The 24,161-nt window shown below is 40.5% G+C and overlaps 1 protein-coding gene across 2 annotated transcripts; it reads right to left on the bottom strand.

The window, feature by feature from the left end:
- Nucleotides 1–15: 15 nt before the first annotated feature.
- Nucleotides 16–23,907, bottom strand: hspa12b (heat shock protein 12B). Of its 2 annotated transcripts, XM_072687573.1 has the most exons (13): nt 23,583–23,907; nt 21,176–21,247; nt 19,241–19,335; nt 17,197–17,321; nt 16,336–16,522; nt 16,063–16,167; nt 14,146–14,262; nt 11,394–11,571; nt 7,388–7,474; nt 4,617–4,721; nt 2,534–2,792; nt 2,336–2,439; nt 16–1,304 (listed from the first exon to the last, which is right to left on the bottom strand). In XM_072687573.1, the coding sequence occupies exons 2-13, from the start codon at nt 21,219–21,221 to the stop codon at nt 643–645; spliced, it is 2,070 nt and encodes a 689-aa protein (XP_072543674.1). In that variant the 5' UTR covers nt 21,222–21,247; nt 23,583–23,907; the 3' UTR covers nt 16–642. The 2 variants fall into 2 exon arrangements, with proteins under 2 accessions (XP_072543674.1, XP_072543675.1); XM_072687574.1 differs by lacking the exons at nt 17,197–17,321; nt 19,241–19,335; nt 21,176–21,247; nt 23,583–23,907 and adding an exon at nt 16,973–17,012.
- Nucleotides 23,908–24,161: the final 254 nt, after the last annotated feature.

Genomic DNA, 24,161 nt, shown 5'->3' with positions numbered 1-24,161 from the left:
ATTTTGCCGTCGTCATTTATGGATTCTTTATTGATTTAAATGACAATGCCCTAAGATGTTTTGCAGCAGTATTACAGCTGGCATTTTATAATATTCATAATGGGCTGCCAAAGATGAATACAATAATAGTAGTGCTTTGATTTGTGCATTTATAGGTTTTAGGCATTGGGTACATATTTAAAATGAATGCATAGCATATGTTTATTGACTACTACTGGAGTAATTGCAAGCATTATAATTGAAATGTCATATAAAAACCTTGCATTATCTTAATCACTTATCAAAAACCAAATACTGTATAAATAGATTTGTACAGTTAAAACTAATCCCAGTTTGATGAACATTCCAGCTTTTTCTGAAAATCATGTGCGTGTACATCTTAATTAACAGTTTGACTTTCAACCACTAGGTGGCACCTCCAACACCCTTGGTTTAAAAAAAAAAAAAAACAACCAACATAAATTTGGGTCATGTAAGATATACAGAATTCTCAGTAAAAGTAACGTGCTTACAAAAATAAATTTTAGTGAATTCTTATAATAAACCAAGTACTCTGTTCACACATTGGACTCCCATGAATGAACACTAAATCAGTCCTTTGAACAGTTTCTGTCCCTTTTTGTCTTTTGCCCCTTAAGTCAGTTAGTTGGACAGGAAGTCAATGGAAGCCCGCACCTGTCGCCCCGTCACCACATCTACAGCTGTAACTTTAATCTCTGTGTCGCCGAACTGCATAGTGGCTCTTATCTCCCTGCGCTCGAACATGGATCCATTAGCGCTGCTGCTAGCTGCCACTGCACCAGGTTCAGGAAGGTCCAGGGTTATAGCGCCACACTTTCTAACCCCAGGATCTGTAATATACACCACATCATCTGTAGAGCTGCAGTAGATGTTAATAATGATCTTCCTTTGCCCCACCCTGGCAGGGGTGTAGCTTCGCCTAACCACCTCGCCCAAGGCCACTGATTGGTCAACGGAAACAAAACGATCCAGTATGTCTGTGCACCATTCACGTCCGTCTTTGATGAGCAGCTTCTCTCGAGGGTGACGGCCTTCCACGAACCGGTTCAGGACCCCCACGCCGTATGTCAACGGGCAACGGCGAACACGCACTACTGTGGGGTCTAACCCAAACAGCACCGCCCCCTTCAGGATGGTCAGACCCACGTCTTGTGGAATGATGATGCGGCACTGTTGCCCTAGAGCGTTCTGCACTGCTCGCTGGAGCATGGGTGACTCTGCGAAGCCGCCCACTAGGAACAGGAAGCGTACGCCCTTCACTTCCTCTTTCTGCATCAGGTTCCCTGTTTAGAAAAGATAAAATTTTAACATAACTGTCCAAGGAGTCACTCAGGAATTTTTCAAAGAGGAAAAGTTGGAGAGTAAGGGGCAGAACGATACAGGTTTTGTTTTTGCAGCAGGCTGTATTTTCAAGAACAAGTGCTAATTTTCTAAAGCTAATTTTCAGTTTTGGATGAAATTCAATTTTACTGTAAATGTTTAGGTTTGCAGCATGCATGTTCAGGTTTTCTTCTGATAACTCTTCTATTAAGGTCATATTGTGCAGGTGTTGCTTCACCGTAGAAAAGTGCACCACCCTCACGGAGTCTGCTAAATCTTTCTAAAAGACTAAACTCATTTCTTAAGCACTTTTTGAACCGAGGAAACGGCTACAGCTGAAAACACTTAATTATCTTAGTCTTTTCCTGTTTTGTGAGCACAGTCATCACCATTGCAATGTGTGCATACGTTCTATTGCAGGATGTGCAATGTCATGTTTGTCTTTTTTTTTTTTTTTTTTTTTTTTTTACTTCACTCTTGGATGCAAGGAGTGCTTTATTAATAAGACGTTGCATCAAAACAAATACTGCAATGTCCGTTCCTTTTCCATTTCCAGAGCCCATGACTGCTGGTTGTTGGCACAAGGTTTGAGAAGTCATCTGGGCCTTTCCTGATGATTATTGTGAACAAGCCATAGCCTTAACAAGGTAATAAAGGTCTAAAACCTTGGTAGACGGTATCTGGGAGCGCAAATCTGCTGGGGTGCCTAAACCTGTACATGAGGCTCTTTTGTCTTACTGCACTTAAAAAGTGTATAAAACAAAAACAATACACAAATCAAACTTAAAATGTTAAGAATTGTTTTTTCTTTAACAACTTCTTTCAAAAAAAAACATACAGACACAGCATAAATGGGTTAGTGTACACTGAAAAAACAAATAAAGCTGAAGTTTGGGAGAACTTTCCCCAGTCAAACTGTCTCTACTTATACTATAATCATATGAATCTGCATATTGTTCCACCCCTAGTAAAGAGAGTGCTTTATGTGTCTCACCAATGTGTTTGATGATATTGCTGATGGTTGGCTGGAAAAGCTCATTCATAGCTTCAGTAGTGAGCCTCAGCATGCCTTGAGAAGACCATTTCACTATGTTCATACTGTAAGACATTCAGAAGTCTCCATTAGTGACCAAGACATTGATAAGAATGTAATAACCCTTTTCCCCAGCAGGAGCTCCCTGCTCATCCATACTTGCTCTTGCGAAGTGCTGTCTCCACGCTCTGACCGCAGTGTCTCTTGTAGAAGTCGATAAAGGAGAATGGCAGGGAGATGTTAAGTGCACTGGCTCTGCCTGGCGACGCTGTGCGCTTTCGGGCCTCGAATGCGATGGTCAGATCCACCCAGGCAGCCGGACGCTTGACTTTAAATGTTTCAATAAACTCATTCCCAAATATCTGACACAGCATGGCTTCAAACGCCAGGTCTACACCTACCGCTCCATAGGGACCACCTGAAACACAAGTTAGAGCGTTAATGAGTTCTTCTCTGAAATACACTGAGGGCATATTAGGCATTAAATGTTAATGTTTTGGCTTATTGGGCTAATTAGTTAAACATATTACACACACATGAAGGCTTTATTATATTATAACAAGGGTTATTTAGTAAAGGCAGTGGTGCTGTATAGAACCATGACAACAGGACTTAATGTTGAAATGGTTCTTTAGTTTTGTGGAAAATGTTTTATAGCCAATTCTATATAGAGCCTTGTAAAAATTACTAAATAAAACAAAAATATTCCACTATTTTGAGTCAAAGAACTTTTCAAGTCCTCTACATTCACATAACAATCCATATTCATTCAATTCCGATTTTTTGCTCATATCGAATTTGGTCTTGGTGGTTGACATTCATAAATGTGACCTGTATCTGTCTGTAAAGTAAATTAATCTGTCTGAAACAGCTCACATGTGTACAATGATACTGATGAAATCTAATTCACATTCACATTGCTTGCCCACGAATCAGATACATATCCGAAGCCCTGACAAAATCAGATCAGCCTGGTAATGTGAACTTAGCCTTTGAAGCATTTTTTACTCCAAATCAAAGAGCCTGTTTACACCTGGCATTAACATGTGTTTTTGGTAGTCAGATCAGATTTAAACATCCCAAAACATATTGTGATCGGATTAGAATCAGATCATTCAATCTACATTTGGTGGTCAGGGATGGATCTTGTTCACATTTAATACAAGTGTAAACAGAATGCGTTTTCTGTAATTGGATTCCGTCTGAAAAAAAGGTTAATATGAGTAATAATTACTGTGGATCTTGACCTCTATCTCCCTCACTCACTCACTCACTCACTCACTCACTCTTATCTGTGTGTGCTGGCCTAGAGGTACATACTGGTATTACAGAGTTTGTTTCCTTGTGGTTTTAATAGTCAGTCTCATTTTCTGACGTTAGATGAATGTGAGAACAGTCTATTGCTCCACGCGCTGTAGAACCCCTAACGTTCCTCTAAGCTGTCCAAAGATTCCCAGAGCATGACAAGCTTGAAGAGAAATCACATAGGAGTTTGGTGTGCTTTTTACCCTGGCGAGTAACATCGAATCTTAAATCTGGTCACACTAAATCCATTCAAAGTCCATCCAGCTACTATCCTGATACAAAACGCATATTAATGCCCAGTGTAAACACGCATTCATGCTACAACTAGCAGTGAAATGCTTTGATAACTGTCTGATCACAAGACAAATAATACAAAAGACAAGAGGGACAAAATAGAAGAAGAATGAAAGTATTAAATGTTGAAATATATCACAATAAGGGAAAAACAGTCTACACATAATGTGCAGTGTCTGGGATGGGGATATGGTTATGATAATGAGACAGGATAAAGTGCAGTGAGCAAAATGTGCACTGTACTTAGAGTGCAGTATTATATACACAGCATTGTACAATATTGAGTGTAAAACAGAGATGACACAATACCAACTGAAACTGCATACTGAACTATCCCGATACCATAGAGTCTAGGCTATAAGATCCACTTATATATGTAACATCCTGAATATAATACAATCTATAGTAGATTTTTTCCAGAATTAAATCTGATCTGATCCAATCAAGCACTTTCTGTTATCTGCCCATTACCAATACAGATTACTGGATAAGCAGCACCCCATTCAGTATCTCTTAAAAGCCTGACCCAGACCTCTTGTTTTTGGCAGGCACTTGCATAGCACATGTGAAAGGCATCAGTCTTGCATGCCTACAGCTCTGGATGCAAATCATGGATGTTGGCTGTGGTTCATAGTCCACTCACCTGAAGCTTTGTACAGCTCCTTCAGTGTCCCCTGCGGCTGTTCTATCTGATGCACAGTCAGATCCACTGTCCCTCCCCCACAGTCTGCCACGATGTACTTATCACCTACAAAGACACATATTTGCACAAGGTGCAACAATTCAATAAGGGTTCTCCATTGAAAACTCCTAGTTCCAGGTACACTGGAAACTTCTAGGACCAGGTACAGTATTAACGTGTATGAAACTGGACTCAATTTTGTATATATCTTTTGTTCCTGCCCCCCTCCCTCTCCCCCTCTCTCCTTCTCAGGAAACATCTGGACCTGAAGAACTGATTATTTTGACCCTGGACCTCCTCAGCGAGGCTGGCAACGAGCAGCATGCTTTAAAACATGAAAACACACACAAGGCCATGCATATAGCATCTGCAGCCAGTAATAACATACAAATGATTACCCACCAACCAGCAGCTTACTCTAATGTGCACTGCAGGTCCAATTCCAGGGGAGTCCATAAGCACTTGGATCAGTTTGATGTTGTTTAGACTCTGTACTTCAGCATGCTGGGTTTGAAATGACTACAGAGTTGCACACAATATCTTAGCTTCATCTCAATGGTATGTACACAACTGGTCAATAGTTTAAGAACCCCCAATTTTTCCAGTTTTTATTGAAATTTAAGAAGATCAGGTCCATTGATTAGCCTGAAATGGTACAAAGGTAAGCAGTAAACTGACAGGGCTCCTAAAAAATTAAACAGAAAAACTGGTCACAACAAGTTTAGAAAATTGAGGCAAACAATTTCCAATATATGAACCCTTTGCTTGTCTGTATAAAGGCAGTGTCGAAACAGACACAGTATTTATACAACACTGCACATTCGGATTGCTATCATAATGTCAAAAAACACTGATAGATCATTGTACCGCTGAAAAGTAGAGCTCTTAAAATAAATAATGGCAGGGTGTTGTGAGTACAGTTAGTTTCCTATACCATCAAAAAGGCTCTTGGAATCGAGAAAACTGTAGAGGTCTGGTGCAGGAAGAGGACTGACTGCTCCAAATCCACAACAGCAGTCAAGAGTTCAGCTTGGGAACACCTTGTACACCTTGTAGCACAGCGTTACCCTGGACCAAGTCTCAGTTTGAGTGAAGAGAAGACTTAGAGCTGCAGGTCTGACAGGTGGTGTGGCAGTACAAAAGTCAGGCAAAACAAGAAAAGCCATGCAAACCCTGCCAGTGGACTACTGGCTGTTCTAAAACCTAGACAGATCACAGTAGTGTATGACCATATGAAGTGACCCAGACATCAGTCACATGGCGTTTTAAATATAGCTTTCTTATTTAGCAAGGCCACAAGTACTTGTTGGTTGGATTTTGTTTCTTGGCCAGTCGTGAGTTGTTTCACCATTAGTTCGCACACAAGAGATCAAACAAATGGTCCAGTGCAGCATCTGGAGTCTGCTGCTGTTGCATTTCAACATGTGGACTAAATATAAAGCAAACCACAATGAGACCCAAAAATAAGGATAAATCAGTGAAGAAAACCAACAGTGTGGTAATTGTTAGGAAGTAAAAACACACTACTGAGTTTAACAGTAGTAAACAACCTGGGAGACCACAGAACGCCACAGTAATGACAAGACATTGTCCCATACTGCAAAAATTAGGAGTGCCTGAATTGGCACCTTGTGTTTATATGTTAACATTAACATTTATATGTTTGTACCATGTGCACAACTTACATACATAAGCACTGTTGATGTAATGATGTACATATTTTCAGTATTTTGTGTTTTAAAAGTCTATACCACACAGATTGGATTGGCTGAGATAAATTAAGGCCCCATCTACACATATCTGGATATTTTTTTGTGCCGTGTGTCTGTTTTTTGGCTCTGGATAAGAGCATCAGACAAATGCCATAAATGTAAATAAAAACAGAAGTCAGACTCAGAATCTGAAGGTATCTGTTGCCTTTGGTGCCCATTAATGCTTAGAGCTCAGTAAACCATTGATAATAATAATAATACGAATAATATGAATAATATTGTATTTGTATATTCGCACCTTTCATACATAAATGCAGCTTAAAGTGCAAAATGAAAGTAAGTAAGTAAAATGTTAAAAAGTGAACATCAAAAGATGATAATAGCAATTAAAGTAAATTAATTCAGAAGAGTCATCTGCAGCTGCCTATTAAAAGTTTTGTAATAAATTGTTCATTTTTTTGGTGCATTAAAACAAAACACTGAATCCTGACTTGAACCATGCAGCACAAAGCACTGTCAAAGTCAATTAGCTAGTTGTACTGCTGGGGGAATTCTACCTGCATCAGGAAAGGATTGTGATATTTATCGTTTTAGTCTGAGTGTGAGAATGTGTGTGTGTGTGTGTGTGGTTTTTTTAAGGGGCTGGGGGTTGCTGAATAAGGCCAATGGCTTTGGTTTAATTTCATGTTGAAATAATTGTGTTTTGGCAGTCTGATTTGTGTTAGTTGTAATAATGTCAAGCATTCACAGGTCTGGTTACAGTTCTGCTCATTGGCTTTGTAAATAAGCCAACACATTCCCCCTGTAATTGCAGTCTGCCTCTCTCAAAGCCTAAAACTCTGTCCTCAAAAAGCCCCTGCCATGGCGTACTACTCCATATGCCGACCATTCGGTTTGATTCTGCTGTTGGTAGCATGTGTCTGTGCATCTCTCCATCCCCACCTCCATCTTTACTCTCTGACTTGCTGACTCATCCCCATTCCCTGTCTGCATCTGTGTGTGTGATGTGTGTTTCTTTACCTGTCTGCATCTCAGACCACAGTTCTCCAGTTCCACTCTCCACTAAGAATGTTCGGCTGTGTCTGGCCCTGCGAAGCTGCTCGCGTGCTGCAACACACACATACACACACACACACACACACACACACGTCATCTTTAATCTGAGAACCATCATTACTAATCACCAGCACATGGCCTACATTAACAAAAACCACATTACAGCACCAAGTAAGAGGAGATGGGGGGGGGGATAGGGGGTCTGAAACAATAACAAATCCCACTTTAAAATGAACACGAGCCTTTTGTCTGTAGCACACACTCTTCTGTATAGCCATTGGCTGCACAGTGGGAGTAGTGTGTGCCTTTGTTTTACAGTGTTTTGCAGTCCATGGTGACCTATTGGACTAAGAATGATCTCTGTTTCATTCTTACGGTTGTAGCTGCTTTTATTCCAGGTGGAGCATTTTCTTTTATTGTTGCTGTAAAACAAGGCATTTCCTCGGTCAGTGCTGGCTGTATATCAGCTGTGACCATTAGAGCTCTTCTGTTAATTTGGATTGAGCTAAAGCCAATGCCATCTCTTCTATCTCTGCATATGTGCCCAAGTTTTTGTGCAGATTTAGTAATGATGAGTGCTTCACTATACAGTTATTACTCATGGTTCACAGGTGCTGTAATTAGCAGTCCAGACTGGCGGCTCTGAAGGCCATTATACTGCTATAATAGTCTGCCCACTCAAGAGCTTGTTCCCTGCAAGAACAGAGCGAACCTAGTAAACTTTGCGCAATCGAGCGGTCACAAATCTTCGCTGTATGTGCCAGGTTTTCAGAGCAGAAAAGCCTATATGCTTCAGCATTGGGATTCCAGGCCTGGTCTGGAACCCATTTCCAGTATGAAACGGCATTAGAAAAGAAAAGGAAAAGGGAAAAAAATGAAACTTGGAGAAGCGACTTTTAAGCCTGGCTGACGTCACCGGAGCCAATTTGCTGAGGAAAGCTGTGGAAAGATGGCAGTGAGGTTGAGATGGTTTAACTGTAATATTAGAAGACTCACAAGTGCGTGTGTGTTGGCATCAAATAAAGGTGCTTTAAAATGGATTTATTGGAGCGATGCCATACAGGCACCTCTGGTTTCCCAAAAGAACCTTTCAGTTGAGTTATTTTAAAGCAATTTAAATCCATTTTCTTTGAGAAGTTCTTTAGGGAAATTAGTTCCCATATAAGAAAGTGATCTTAAATTTGTGCTTCATTTAATGGATTTAAAGGATCCTAAGTGGTAATAGAACACCATCACATCGTTGACAGAATTCACAATTTTATATCATTTTCATTCTCACAGTCATTTCCTTCTCTCGCTACAATACCCAGAATGCATTGTGCAAATGCGGCACATCATGCAGCTATTGGGAATTTCTGTAGTGTTCAACTATTTCTAATTGCTTGCCAAGTGTGATCAGATCACATTTATTTGTATACAACTGATGCTGCTGCAAAACAGCTTTACAGAAATCCAGTAATGAATTTTTAAAAATAAAAAAAAATAAAAATAAAAAATAAAATATATATATATATATATATATTTATATACCCGCGGTGAGCAAGCCAAATGTGACAGTGGCAAGAAGAAGACTCACAAGGGGACATCCTCCTCTGGTCAGAACTATTTATAAATGTTTGATTTAAAAAATAAAAGTATAAATATAAATATAAAGTATAAATAAATAAATAGATGAAACCAGTCGCAGACATGGAGCTACACTGAGAGAAGGCTTAAAACCCCCAGAAAGCCCCCCAAGCATTTACAGTGTTTATACCTTTATACCATGAAACATCATCAAAATCAAAAGGATTTTTTCAACTGGAAAATCTCACTCTAGAGAATACAGCTCCATCGCTATATGATGCAAAAAGAAACATTTACGCTGGATGTAGTCATGGTAAGATGTGGAGTGTCCCTGTCCAATAAGTGTACAATAATTCATAATGAGGATTGTGCTGGATGTTACAGTGCTGGTAGAAGGTGGAAAATTGTGCAGTATCTGCTTTCAGACAGTTGGCTGGCTATTTGGCGCTGGTTAGCGTGAGTCGGCTTGGCAGTGACAGACAGCTCCAGAGAAACGCTTTTCACTTCTGAGAGTGAAAGAATTGGAAGAGAAAGGAGGACAAGCTTGGAAAGATTTCAAGGTCAAACAGGTTTTGGGAGATGAAAAAACGGTGAGCTGTCATTCAAATGTTAGCGTTTTTTGTTTTTTTTTAAAGAAAGGAAAAATAGACAGGCAGACACAAGAGGGCAAGAAAATGAAGGCTTGTGTAAAATGTTTCACTGAACAGACCAAAAGAGTCTGAGATCACAGTCCAACAGCACCTTGTTCCAATTAAATCGTGTGCATATGTGTGTATAAGTCTTTAGTCTGTGTGGATTCTTTATGGGGTTCTTTAGTAGAAGAAGATGAGCATGCCATTATTGCCATTATACATATACACATGTACAGTATAACCAAATTTTTCTCCACCTGTATCCCAGCTTGCAAAGCTGGGACCAAAACACAGGGTCAGCAGAGAGGGGTAAGGGCCTTGCTCATCACTCATGAAACAATGTTGGTTGGCACAGGTGTCTGGTTAGCTGGTGCAGCGGAGCTACAGACCCAACGATTTCCTTTGAGCGTGATAGCTGGCTTTACATGTATCGTAGGAGACGAAGGAAGTCCTTTCCCTCCTAGTATCGGGGGCATTACTAGTGCTAGGTAGGAGCCATGGACGTGTGGTATAATTGGTAGTACCAATGCCCCATGCACGTGGCATCACAAGCCCACTGCCCACTGAGTGGCAAAAAGGCCGGCTAAGTGGCAGCATTAGCGTTCAGTTTGAAGGCCGCTAACACAAAAACGTGACAGATCTGCTGTACGAGTGCAAGGAATTATCCTTTTACAGACTGCTGAAAGCTGAAGAAAATGGATTGCTGGAATTTGCAGAAACACCTGGAATCCAGGCTTTGAAATGTGTGGGCACTCACTGAGTGGTGAAATCACACTCTGAAAACAGGTGGGGGAAAAACCAAGCCCACTGTATATGCAAATTTAGTGACATGCTAACAAAGCTAGCAAACCTGGACGAACCTGTCTGCAACTCTGTGCTCTAAGATATGAGGTTTTATCCTCTAAACGTGTGTGATTTGAGCCTCAGTTAGTTGTTCCTGGCTACACATCACTGTCCATGGACCATTGGTTCTTTGGTAATTTGGTTGGATCTGTTGGGTCAGGTCCAACTGCCTTTAACTTGGGCAGATAAGCACTTGCTTCATTCCCCGGTTTGGCCATTTCCATAATAAATGCAGTCGTGCTGCTGAATGTTCATTTAACAGGGCCAATGTTCCAGCAGGAACATGTTGTCAATGCAATTCCCTCTACTGAGAGAAAAAAAATGAAAAAAAAAAAAAAAATTGAGAAAAAAGAATATATACTGTATATATATTGTCTGACCACACACTTCAGATATAGCATATACACAACGTGGAGTACTTTGAGCTAGAAAGCTAAAATGAATGATGGCCTTTCTGGTTTAGGAGAGATAAAATAAACAAGGGAAAACGTATTGTCTTATGACAGACACTGATGGTGGTTTATTTCAGTATGCTGACCTCAGGGGGCAGTTAGTGGGAAAAAAAGAGTCAGTTTGGACCCCCACATTCATTCTCTCTCGCTCTTGCTTGCTCTCTACTAACCCAAACCACATGCAGCCTCACCATACCCCTTTGATTAAACCCCCTAAAGCTCTATCTGATTCTACATCTACCCCCTATATACAGAGTCGTACACCAAAGAAGGACACAATAGTTCCTCTATAAAACCACAAACCTCACTGAAGGATGAAAGCCCAGCTTTATTCCCCAGACCCCGGAGATGTTTCACATTCAATGTTAATGTAGAAAAGTGAAACACTCTGCTTTACTGGAGTTGTGCCCAGAGCTCTACTTGTATAATCATGTTTATCGTTAAGCAGCAAAAAAAACCCAAAAAGGGTTCCATTACCTTGCCTGAAGCTGGAGTCGAAGGGGCGGGATCCATCCATGTCCAGGCCGTTGGTCACTGGACGTTGGCTGAGGTCAATGACCTGGTGGAGACGGAGCTTTCTGCAGTAAATTGAGGCTGCTTCAGGTTCAAGAGCAATGAGCAGCTGCTCTGGAGAGTCTGGAGACACCAGACCTGCCTACAGATGGAAAGAAAATAGGACAACAGAGATACTGAAGGGGTGGATGAGTGTTTAAACCTTCTAACATCTGTCTTATTTAGTTTATTTGACAGAAAGCTTCTGTAGCATCATTGTAAAAACAGTGGCCAACTAGCCAAACGAAAATGTGGGATTGCCGTCTGCTCATCTGCAGAAGGCCACATTTCCATAAATGAAAACATTTGACAATCTGCATGACAAGCATTTCACTGTTAGTCTGTTTTTATTCACACAATTAGGAGGATTACAAACAAATTAAAATCAGGTTCACATCCTGGCATGCTTTGATTGGAGGACATATCTGTAGCACACATTACATCCATCATTATATTAAATATATATGCCCAAATGTTTGTGGACACCCCTTCTAGTGAGTGTATTCTGCTTGGCCTACTTGAAGTTGTACCCACTACAGCTTCTCTAGTCACCATAGAGATGTACTGTCAATAGAATAGGACTGTCTGGAGCAGATAAACATGAACATATTGGTACTATGCCAACAGCACCAAGCTGTGGAGCAGTGCTAACAGTATTTTTAGTAAATTCCTCCCTCAATCTCTTTTTAATATCTATGATTTTGAAACAAACAAGATGTCCCAATACTTTTGTCCATGTAGTGTATATCAGAATAAATTGAAGTCATGCATTATTTTTTTCCACAATAGATACATCCAGTACTATCCATTCATCCATATACATGTCAGCTTCTTCCTGCTCAAGGTCAGGGTGGGTCCAGGACCTATATGGAATCACTGAAAGGCAAGGCAGGAATACCCCCTGGATAGGACGCCAGTCTGGGGCAGGGTCCCATACACACCAATTCACTCATACACTCACACCTTGGAGCAATTTTGCATAGCCAATTTACCTACTATGCATATTATGTGTAAGGTGGGAGGAAAGCTCTGGAAGAAACCCGCACACAGGGACACCATACCCAACTCCAGAACCCACAACTTTAGGGGACTATATGGAGGTGTGCAGCTCACATCCTACCTGCTGCTTCACTGAGCAACCCCCAAATCTACTTCATTATCAAAGTGAAATTGCAGTTTTGTCATTCTGGGTCTCAATATGGACTTGTACATATATGTTCTAACAGATTTAAAGGCTATTTTATAAATTTTTCAAACAATAAGAACTTTTTAATCTCTTCCTATTTTCATAATGTTTCCTTGTGCAATGTTAAGTGAAGAACAAATGCATGAATAAATAACTGAATTAATCACAGCTTCAGAAGGCGTCATGTGAATGCTGAGCTGAGAGGACCATGCTGCCATGTTTTTCTCTGTCTCCCCTCCCTCTCTATCCTTCTCTCTTTCTCTTGGCGGGGGCAGGTGTGGTTTCCTGTGTTTGTGTGCCGGTCTCGAACATTGTTCAAACTCAGTGACACCCGCAGGAGGAAAGTACGCCCCTCTCAAACCTGTTGTAAACCCAAGGAGAGCAGAGAAGAAACACCCTATTCCAGAGCCATGACCACATCTAACTGGGTGAAAGGATATCCAGTGCATAGAGGAAGGTGAAGAGTAAATTAATGCTATAAGTGGATGGGCTTTAGTTCCTTAATACACAACTATGTGTTGTTTAATAGAAGCTACTAAACTGATTGTAGTAATAAAAACAGCAAGCTTTAAGATTAATAAGTGAATAATGTGGCTGAAGTTTAAGAAGGTAGTCATTATTCGGGCTCTGGGTTTCGGTTGCTTTGAAATCTTGACTCTGGTCTACAAAGCCAGGTTGTATAAGGGACAAGCATCCAGACTTTTTTCTGTCCTAGCACCAATGTGGTGGAATGAAGCTTCCCTGGTGAGCCGAGTCGTTTACTGTCCTGAAATGCAGACCGAAGACCTTCTAGAGAACTTTAATTAGCACTAATCTTGACCTTATTAAAGGCTTGTGATGGTACTTGTGCACATGTACACTCCTAAAAATAAAGGTCCTACAAATGGTCCTTTGAGCAAGGCCATAGAAGAACCACTAGTGTGAAGAACCCCTTAAAGCTCTAAAGAAGGTCTTTAAAAGGGTCTTTACCCCCATACTGGCTTTTGTATGTGGCAATATCTAGGTTCGGATGAAGAGCTTGGTCCAGAGGTTGGAAAATAAAATGACTCAACACCAGTAAATTGGGTTTGTTGACCTTGCTTCCAGTTCTCATTGTGTTTCGAATATTTAGCTCATACTGGCCTCGAAAGAGAAGAGATCAGTGACTTTGAGAGAAAAAAAAGAAACAATTCACACCACCACACATGATGGATGCTGTGTCATAGTGGCGTCACACACACATCCTCACACAAACACACCCTCTCCACGTTCCCATTGATGTGTGGACCGATTAGGCCAAAGCATTCCTTTCTATACACGCACGTTTCCTGACTGTACTCTGGGCTTCGGGTGCATAACGTCATCTTAGCATGTGTGTGTGTGTGTGTGTGTGTGTGGAATTGATGGAAACAATGTGGTTTGCATGCTCTCGCTGTATGATTTATACTTATGTCTATATGAATTAATATATATAGGCAGAAAGTGGGCGTGACTTCATCTGTAGAATATTACCAGGTAAGCAGCCTCTCTCATAAACTGTTTGGCTGGTTGTCTCCACACAGCTGGAACGGTGATGACCCATCTCACCTCAGTCCCCTCCAGCACTGACGAGGACTGGTCCTTTACCTCCTACACACACATACACACACATATATTACCTTACAGTGAAAGTTTGGTGAATTTTATTTTACACAATTGTCCTGACTTATCCAAACTCATGCAGTCAGCCCATGTCTTACATTTTAACAAAGGTAATGTAGCTAACAATTAATGACAGCATGTACTCCACCAATTAGCATCAATTAAACTGTATGCACAAACCATCACACACTTGAATAGACTTCAATAGACTTGCCTATGTTGTCTATGTTCTGTGATGCTATTTCTTTATAAATGGCAGACCTCCCACCCTGTAAAAACTCATTTCAGGCAAGTACCCCCCTCCCCCTTATTATATCCTCATTATTATCCTTAAAAATTGTACTTCTATTGTATCATTTTTATTTTTATATATATTTTTGTATTCTATTATAACTTTAAGAAAGTTTACAAGGACTTCATCACACTCATAAAAGACATCAATGGAGCAGCACAGCTATCTAGTAAATATATAATATTAGCGATGATAATGAAAGAATGGCAGCTGTTACCTCACCTCACCTTGACCGTATCGGCTAGTCTTTTACAGTCGTGTAACCCCCATGGGCAATAGAAAAGTCACTGTTGTAAACACTGTCATTATTTTTCACCCTATAGGCAGGGCTAGTGACTTACATTCTGTTCTGAACACTGTGACATGGAACAGCAGGACACTAAACTGAACTGATGCTCAGTAAATGAGTAAGTCAATTGCTCTGTTTCAATCACTTGCTCCCAAAAGGTGCACGAGCAAGCCTAATATACATTATTCTGATGTTTGGGATATTGTATGTCCTTTGCGGCCGTCAGGGAGCTGCTATCAGTATGCGGGTGAATTGTATGTTGGTGGGATGTCTAAAATGGACAACTATGCAAGACATTGCATCTTGAGGCATCTTGAAATTTATCTGTATGGGCTTTTTTTACCACATTACCATACCGTGACAAAAACCACATACGCAAATCTGTTCGAGATTGCTCAGTATGGTTTGAGGCCAAGTGTGAGATCATTTAGGCATGCAAACCTGATGTGTGTTATATTAGTCTCATAGCTCTAGTGTCTAATATCTCCTTCTGCTGCACCTTAAGACAAGCAGTAGTGGGGCTCAGTTACATGTACTTGTACTCAGTTAAATGTACTTAAGATATTTAAATGGATCTGTACTGTTCTGTTGGTTGTGCATCAGTTTTAGCATTTAACTAGACCAAAAGAAGTATAAAAATCTGTGGTTCCTTAGCCAGTAGAAGCTGGATGTAATAAGACACTCGACTGGAGTTCTTTAGGTTGTCTATGAACTTGAGTGTGTCAATATTTTTGAGCTGCTCCTTTGCTTCTATTAATGTTGCTGTTTAGGTAGGATACCTAAACTTTTTCATGATTCATTATCTTATTGAAGTAACAATACTTTTTCTTGAGCATAGGTTTAGGCGCTCACCTCTAAATGCAACCACATTCAAAATTGCAGCCATTTCTTGCCCCTTGTCCTTCTGACATACACCACACTCATTCACAAACGCTCCCACACATCTTCCCTGGCCCTTATCATCCTTATCTAAGATATGCACTAATGGGTACAGCTCTAGCCACACGGTCTATGCAGTAAACATTTATGAATCAGCTCATTCTACATGAGTCTGCATTACATTAAACTGCACAGGCTTTCAATCTGTGATTCATCTCTAAGTCATGAGGTCAAAGCTACGGTACAAATCTCCAGAAAATAAAAAAGAAGAAGGCTGGGATGGGCAACGTAACAGCCACTCTGCAGTGAAATGGTGATTCTACTTTACCTTTAAGGCATGTTCTCGGAAGAATCTTAAGGCATGTGCAAACACCTCTATGGCCCGAACTCTCCGTCCACTCACTGACTCCAGCTCTGTCACCATGGTGAGGTCCTACAAGAAAGCAGAACATGGTACTGCAAAAATCTTAAACGTCCTCTTCAATCTCAACCACCTTTGAGAAGTATTCTATATCCCCAGTGTATATTCTACTCCACTCTAATGTGCACATGTAATGCTTACTTAACAATGTAAGCTTGTCTGGAGTTCATGATATCTTACACTGGTACTGTGGATCTTCATCTTGAATTTGTCGAAGTAGAGCCAGTGTCTAGCTTCTTCTGGATCCAGGTCATGGTAGCTGTCTCGGGCAGCAAAGCCAAAACTGTGGAAGCGCATTTCAGGGGTCAGCAGCAGGCAGGTGGGACTCTTCTGGTTGGCCACTCCGGGATCCCCGCCCTCCCAGCGCCTGAGGAGATCGGAAAATGGAATAAACCTTGAGAAACGTTTGAAGACAGCCAGACCATATTTGAAGACTAAGTGTGCTAGGACAGGTTCAATGCTTGTTTGGACTGATTAGTAGGGTTGAGAAATCTTCAGACTTTGGTATTTGAAAATAACCTGATAACTTTATTTTGGACAAAACATGAGTGGGTACTTTATACACACTACATGTCCAAATGTTTGTGGACACACCTTCTAATGAATGCATTCAGCTATTTTAAGTTGCACCGATTGCTGACACACCCACACCTTGGCAAGCCCCTGTAGAGAGGTACTGCCAATAGGACTGTCTGGAACTATTGGCACCATGCCTAATGGCAGGAGTGGGCTAGAGGGTTATAAAGCCCCCCAGCATTGAGCTGTGGAGCAGTGGAACTGTGTTCTCTAGAATGATGGTGCTCCAGCTAATACTTACGGGATGATCTTTCAACATCCAGACTTCATTAATACTTTTCTCTTTCAGAAGAAACAAAGAATGAGCTGGTGTCCCAATACTATATAGTGTATAGCCCTATAGTGTGTACTAAAATAAACTGGAAACAATTCTAATATTTCCAGAATCGGTTTGTCTGTATCAGCACTGGATCCACTGGTGGTTCCATAGAGAATATAAGGTTGAGGGCTGCTGTGTTTAGTTACCGCATCATGTGGATGGCATCAGGGTCCTCAGTGAAACTGAAGGCATAGCCACTGGAGGTGGTTCCAAAATCAATAGCCACAACTACAGAGAATGGGCGAGCAACACGCGGCCTCACCTCGGTCCTCTGAAATAAAAACGGAAAGGGAGAGAGAGATAAAGAGGAGATGAAAGAAATTAATTACTGGGAAGTGGATTTCCAAGCAGGGGCAGTTTTTGAACTAGACAAAGGTAGGCATCCCCCTAGGACCCCAATAATATGTGTGTATGTCTTTTCATATGTGTGTGTGTGTGTGTCTGTGCCTGTCTGTGTAGAAATATAACATTTAGAAATATAAACACCATTTAATGACTTTTATATGCTATTACTATTATTATTTAGGGGTCTATTCTTGACTTTTGCCTCAGCCCCCAACATCACTAAATCCACCCCTGTATCTCTCAGGGTTAGGATTAGAAAATCCTTACATATAGGTTATATATCATCACATATAACACATATCACAAAGCCTTGTATATCATATTTGCTTTTTTTGTTTGTTTGTTTGGGTTATTCTTTTAAATGTCAGCCACTCTCTTATAAAGAACCCCCCAGTATCCCCCCATTCAAAGTTTTGAAATTTTTTATCTTCTCCTGTAAAGCGGTTATTTTGTAGAAGCAAAGATCTGACCTGACAACCTGATTTTTTCACTTGCACACCTCCCATCAAAATCTAACTTGTGCAGTCTCTTTCTGATGGTAGGTGCATGTACTTGTACAGCAACTGGGGTAGAGGCTACCTGTAGATCCCATGATGATATTGTAGGATTGTTGGAGACTTCTTTACACATCTTGCAGTCTACTGTTAGACCGAGCTTGTTGGCAGTTTGCAATTGTAAATGATTTAGCGGACAGTGGAGTAGCTAAATCCCTTCCCAGACTCATCTGCATCTACAACCTTCTGTCTGAATGTCTCAGAGAGCTCTTTGGATCTCACCATGGTGATCTTCACCACTCACTTCAAAACCTTTTCCTCACAAGAAAAGTGCATTTTAAATGTACAGCTATTACATCCAAATGTTCGTATGTTTAAGTATGTAATGGGGTTTTTCACATGACTGTACATATGTTGGATATACAGTATGTATAGTCCTTCTTCCACAGATTATCCTGTTAAACAGCCTTTGGCCTGCTGGCGGGCCAAAAGTGTTAACATCTATTACCAAAGAATAGCCCCACCAGTTTGTAGAGACATCCCTGTAGTTACTGAGTAATACACGTAGTGTGTAATAAGCCTTGCTGCATTAAGGGGTTAAAGCAAATGTTTGTGTGTGTGCGTGTGTGTGTGCAGAAATGGCAAGGAAGGGATTGTAATTTCTAGAAAGCTTTTTACTCTGAGTTGGTTCACAGATCTCTGCCTGGTACTGATATGAACAGCCTTCTCTCTCTCTCTCTCTCTCTCTCTCTCTCTCTCTCTCTCTCCTCTTCCATTCTCTCTCTCTTATTCCTCTTGGTTTATCTCACCCTCCTCTCACTGACACTTTAGAAAACCTATATTTACAGTAACTGAACATTCCACACTTACACCCATATTTCAGGGTGTGTTTGGTGGTTGAATACCTTCTTAATCCATGCTGTACTCAGGTTTAGGGCCTATTTGGGCGTACCACTGATTGCAGTGTGTAAGAAGACTGCAGGATTAACTCTGTTAGTTAGGATAGTTCTGGTCACACTGGGCACTAAGTAAAGAACCATAATTGCAGACTATTGCATAATTGTGCTGATACTGCTTCCTGCTTTGCCATTTCTGTGTTTTAAAGCATCCAGAGGTTGACCATATCCCAGGTTTGACATTAGCTGAGGTATTTTTCCTGCATTCTTAAAAATAAAAGAGCCAAAAAGGGTTATTTGGAGCAATTTTTGGCTCCCCGGAGAACCTTTGCATGGATGGTTCTTTGAAGATGTCCAGTCTACAGAACCTTTGAAAAAAAAATGCAGCAAAATTCTATACCATTCTATACCAGATTCTATGACATCTGACTGGGGAGGTGTATGTGAGGTCTTACCGGAGAGGGGGATGGAGTGAGAGGAGCAATACTGCACTCGTTTCGTGAAGGAGAAGGAGAACTGGATGGAGATGTGGACGCAGATCTGTCATTGCCTAAAATAAAGGAAGAAGAGATTGATTAAAAACAAGTGCATGACCTGTGCATCTAATGCAAGCACAGTTCATGATGAGGTCACACCATTGGTCAGGCAGAATAACACATCATTATAAGACTCCGGGGAGATCTGGGTCTGGAATCTTTCAGACTTCCTCTGGAGGTATTCATGTTGAGGGAGATCAGCTTTGGTCCAGTTTCATAAAAGGACAAAATGTGGTCCATATTAACATACAAATTCAGTAAAAAGTAAAAAAGAAGATGTTTTGATTCTGACACAAATATTGTTCATAACCAAAATGCAGATTTGGTCTCTGATGTCTCTGTGCATTCCAGCCACTCTATTAACGCAAACAATACTGCATGAAATGTGCGCTGGCAGTGACGATATTTCACACCTGCATGTCCAGAGATTAGCACTTCTCCATCACACCATTCTAGGCTTAAGCATCTGATGGCTATTAGGGAGGTCCAGTCAGGGCCCAGTGCCTCAGAGCTGTCAGTACGTAGCCTAATCCTGGAAAAGCTTTCAGCACTTTCACACTAAAGAGACGCATTTCAGTCTCAAGCACAGGGGAGAAACTCTGAGTACAGAATTCCAAGAATTCTGAAATTCCAACAGTCACAGAAGGCTGCAGCAGGGAATGACCTGCTCGAAAAACGCCCTCACTCAGCATGGTGATTACACTATCGCCATAGAGTCCACCCATGCATGTAGTTTTTGGAAATGTTTGTGGACGCACACACAAACACTTACATAAGATGGAGAGCTCGCTCATGGGCATGATCGGAATGTCATCATACTCAAACATACACACACACACACACACACACACACATGCACACAGATATTTCCTGGAGGGGAGAGAGTAGATAAGGGAGGGCCACTCCCATCTCCGCCACAGCCATAGAAGAGGGAGAAATGACCATGTAATTCCTAGATATTTTTAAAAACAATATATTTTCCAACAGTAACCAAAATAAATTCCAAATATTTCATGTAGGAACGTCACTTGGCAAATAAATATGTTCACATTACTTACAGTTTAAAGACATATATAGATGGGTAATATAGCTTGTATATAACAGTCTACGTTCTCATAAATGAAGGTGCTACACAAGGTTATCTGTGCGATGTAATTGGTAAAGATTCAAGAGTTTCATTGTCACATGCACAGTACACAGATAGTTACACTGTACAAGGAAATTCATATTTTGCCCCATCTCCACTTATACACAACTATTAAGACACAAGTAAAAAATATGTGACATCAGTTACAAATCAGTAGAGCATTACAATTATTTAGAAGCTGAAACTGAAGGTACAAAATGCTACATAGTGAAGCTTTAAAGGTTCTCTACACCCATACTCATACTCTTACTCATACATCTCTATTACAAAATGGTTTGGCTTTAGGGGGCCAACGTGGTTCTTCTAAGGCTGAAAGATCCTTTTGTGGCACCTTTATTTTTAAGAATGAAGTATATTTGAATGGAATTTAGAAGCAGAAGTCTCTTATTATATTAAATGGGCTTTACACACTGTGAGTGTTGCAGATCTGGCTTTATTTTTTAAGGTCATTTAATTGCTTTGATTTAATTTGACGTATCTCAAGTTTCATAATCAAACATTAAATATTTTAAAAAGTAACATAAAATAGTTGATCTAATATAAAATCTGTTATCTTAACACTACTGCTTTCAGTAAATTCACTAGTTTGGGCCATTATTGCATTCCTGTAACATATTCTGTTTGTTCAGGCTCACTTGGTTCTGAATTCTACTCTTTATAACTCGTGTACACATGTTTGAGTTTATAAAGGCGTAGAAGGAGGGTACCTGGGACCTGCAGGCTGTTGGTGCTGGGCTGCAGGAGCGCTGCCATTCTGGAGGTGACAGGGCCTTCACAGCCTACAAGACACAAACAGCAAGTGATTGTTAACAAGTACATACACTTACACTCTCTAACACACACACAAACAGACAGATGGCATGTGCCGATTGCAGATCACCCAGCAAAGCAACAGCCAGTTTTATCACCTGTTCCTTTTGTGTGTGCACGTCTGATATTCAACAAAAATGTGGCAACATAAGCAGAAAAAAATCCATGATTAAAATCATTGTAAGATGAGGCTTTGCAACGCTGGAACCACTGGAACATCATACGGAAGCTCCCTAGAAGATTCCTAATAGTATAAACTCAGCTGCTTTTCTTCACTCCTATTTTCTTTACCTGTTCTATGTTCCTGACCCCACGCTTTCCCCTCTAGCTTTCCCTTTTTTCTTTTTCTGTATCCCATCTCCAGTGCTTGTGGAGCTGTGTGGTGGGGATGTAACGAAAGGGGGAGGGAGAGGGAAAGAGAGAGAGAGAAACAGATAGGAATGACCAATGAGGCCTATACTGCTCATATGCTTTTATAGTAAATGGATATGAATCTCCAGCTGGTCTGAGCTCAGTCTGCGGTTCTCTGGATCGTCTATCACAATCGTTAATTACATTCCACATCTGTCTCCCTGTTATTCCACAGTAACTTCAGAGATGCTGTGTTTAACATATGGATATAAGTGTGCTTGTTGAAGCATGCATGTGTGGTCCATGACGAACTGCAATACATAACATGTTTGATAGTTTATAGCACCAGCTTTTGCTATATACTATATAAAGCTATACTATATAACTGTAATGTACAACATTTTTTTTATTTCTAATATAATACAAATAGAATACAATTTTAATTACATTTTTGATATAGTATCTATGCTATTTAATATATACATATATGCACTATATTATGTTTTACTATATATATATATATATATATATATATATATATATATATATATATATATATATAACTGTAATACATAACACAGAGTTGGGATACAACTATGGTATTCTACGGTATATAACATTTTTGTTATGATATATAACTGCAATACTCAACATATTTATAATTGTATATATACTATATAAACAAAAGTATTGGGACACATTCCCGTACGTTGTTTTATTCAAATCAATGATATTGAAAAGAGTGTATCCTGCTTTTGTTGGAGTAACTGTCTCTACTGTCCAGGAAAGACTTTGTATTACATTTTGGAGCACTGCTGTAAGGATTTGATTTCATTCAGTGACAAGAGCGTTAGTGAGGCCAGGATGTTGCATGATCACAACCCCACCTCATCCCAAACAAATGGAGCACCATCATTTCAGAGAACACAGTTCCACCGCTTCACAGCACAATGCTGGGGGGCTTTATACCCCTCTAGCTCACGGCAGGCATTAGGCATGGCCAATAGGGTCATGTGTATTTGCTCCAGAGATTTCTATGCTATTGGCATGTTTATGTGTGCATTTGAGTGACAGCAATCAGTGACAGCAATAGGTGCAACTTAAATTAGCTGAACACATTCATTAGAAGAGGTGTCCACAAACATTGGGACATGTGGTGTAAACATGTAAATATGTTGTGCATATGTTGCTGTTGGGCATAACTGAACATAACTTAATTTAAGGGTTCCACTAATTGAGACATAATCTGGAGTAACATCAGTCTCTCATAGGGGAAATGCTCTTGTCCTCCTCTTGTCTATGCCCTGTCCTCCAAAAACAGCATGTGGGTCTAAATATGGCTCAACACAGGGGGCATAAATTAGACAAGCTATTGGTGGAAGTGCTCCACCTTACTGTCTTTCTCCACCCATCTCATATTTCCCTGTTTATCTGTGCACACTCAATCAAATAGCAAAGAACCAAATGAATTTCAGGTATCCCCATCACCCAATAAAAATGATATATCAGTGGAGGGTCCTAAAACACTCCCACCATTCCAGACCTACGATAGATTCTCTCATCTTCAATCACATTCCTAATAATGTCTAAGCTTCTCCTACATGCAATATCACTCCCGTTAGAACTTAACACACTCTAAAACATGAAGGGTCCAACATGGTTCTTGACTGGCATGTATATGTGCAGTATGTGAAAGTTCCTTAAACTTTCCATCTCATGGTTATCTTTGTAAACATGCATGAAAAGGTTCTGTAGAGAACCAAATGTGGTTCTTTTATGGCATCACTTTAAAGAACCATTTTTGAAAGTTTGATTTTTTTTGTGTGTGTAAAAAAATCCCAACTGTACATAAACTGAACTCATACAGTGATGTCCTACTGTATCATCCAAGAGCCATCCAAGAACATCTGATCCCTCAGACCAAATCAGAGCTTTCAAACAATATCCACTCACCCTCGTGTTGATGAAACAATGCTTAGGTCTTGCTTGACAGGCAAATTCCCGCTCTGTTTAAACTCCTGCAAAAGTCCAGAGACCACAGAAGAGACTTCCAGGGATGCTTCTGAGCCTACTAGAGGCTTTAGAGTGACGGAATTCCCAGCTGGAGATTTCAGCACAGCAGACAAAAGAAGAAGGAGAAGAATGGGAGTGTGCTCTGAACGCTGGGAGAAGGAAAAAGGTCCAAACGTTTTTTAAACTAAAGTCCAGCCCTGAAAGAATTCCCTTTTACCCTCACTCTTGCTCTCTCTCTCTCTCTCTCTCTCTCTCTGCGTTCCCTCCTGTGCCTGTATCCAAGCACTCAATCCCTCAACTGCCCTGGAATGTCAGGGAGGAAAGGGTGATAGAGTGGAAGCCACACTCACACACACACATACACATGCATATTAGTTGGCTCTGGAGGCTCTTGTAGTGCAGGAGAGCAGGGAGGGGAAAGTGACTTCATAGGGGAACTTATTCAGTGACCGCATGTGTGTGTGTGAGTGTAGAGGAAGGAGGAGTGTGTTTACAGTGGCAGTACACTGATTAAGGCAT

This window comes from Salminus brasiliensis, chromosome 9 (assembly GCF_030463535.1).
Source record: "Salminus brasiliensis chromosome 9, fSalBra1.hap2, whole genome shotgun sequence".
In the NCBI taxonomy this organism is placed as follows: domain Eukaryota; kingdom Metazoa; phylum Chordata; class Actinopteri; order Characiformes; family Bryconidae; genus Salminus; species Salminus brasiliensis.
This window is presented reverse-complemented; position numbering and strand designations above follow the sequence as displayed.

Bases quoted from the DNA above. Each gene is read 5' to 3' on its own strand.
- hspa12b (XM_072687573.1), bottom strand. From the start codon at position 21,221: ATGGCAGCGCTCCTGCAGCCCAGCACCAACAGCCTGCAGGTCCCAG. The intron at 11,572-14,145 runs GTAATATTCTAC...TTCCATCTGTAG, and splicing joins TGAGAGAGGCTGCTTACCTG to GCAGGTCTGGTGTCTCCAGA. The intron at 7,475-11,393 runs GTAATGGAACCC...TGTGTGTTGCAG, and splicing joins CGACTCCAGCTTCAGGCAAG to CACGCGAGCAGCTTCGCAGG.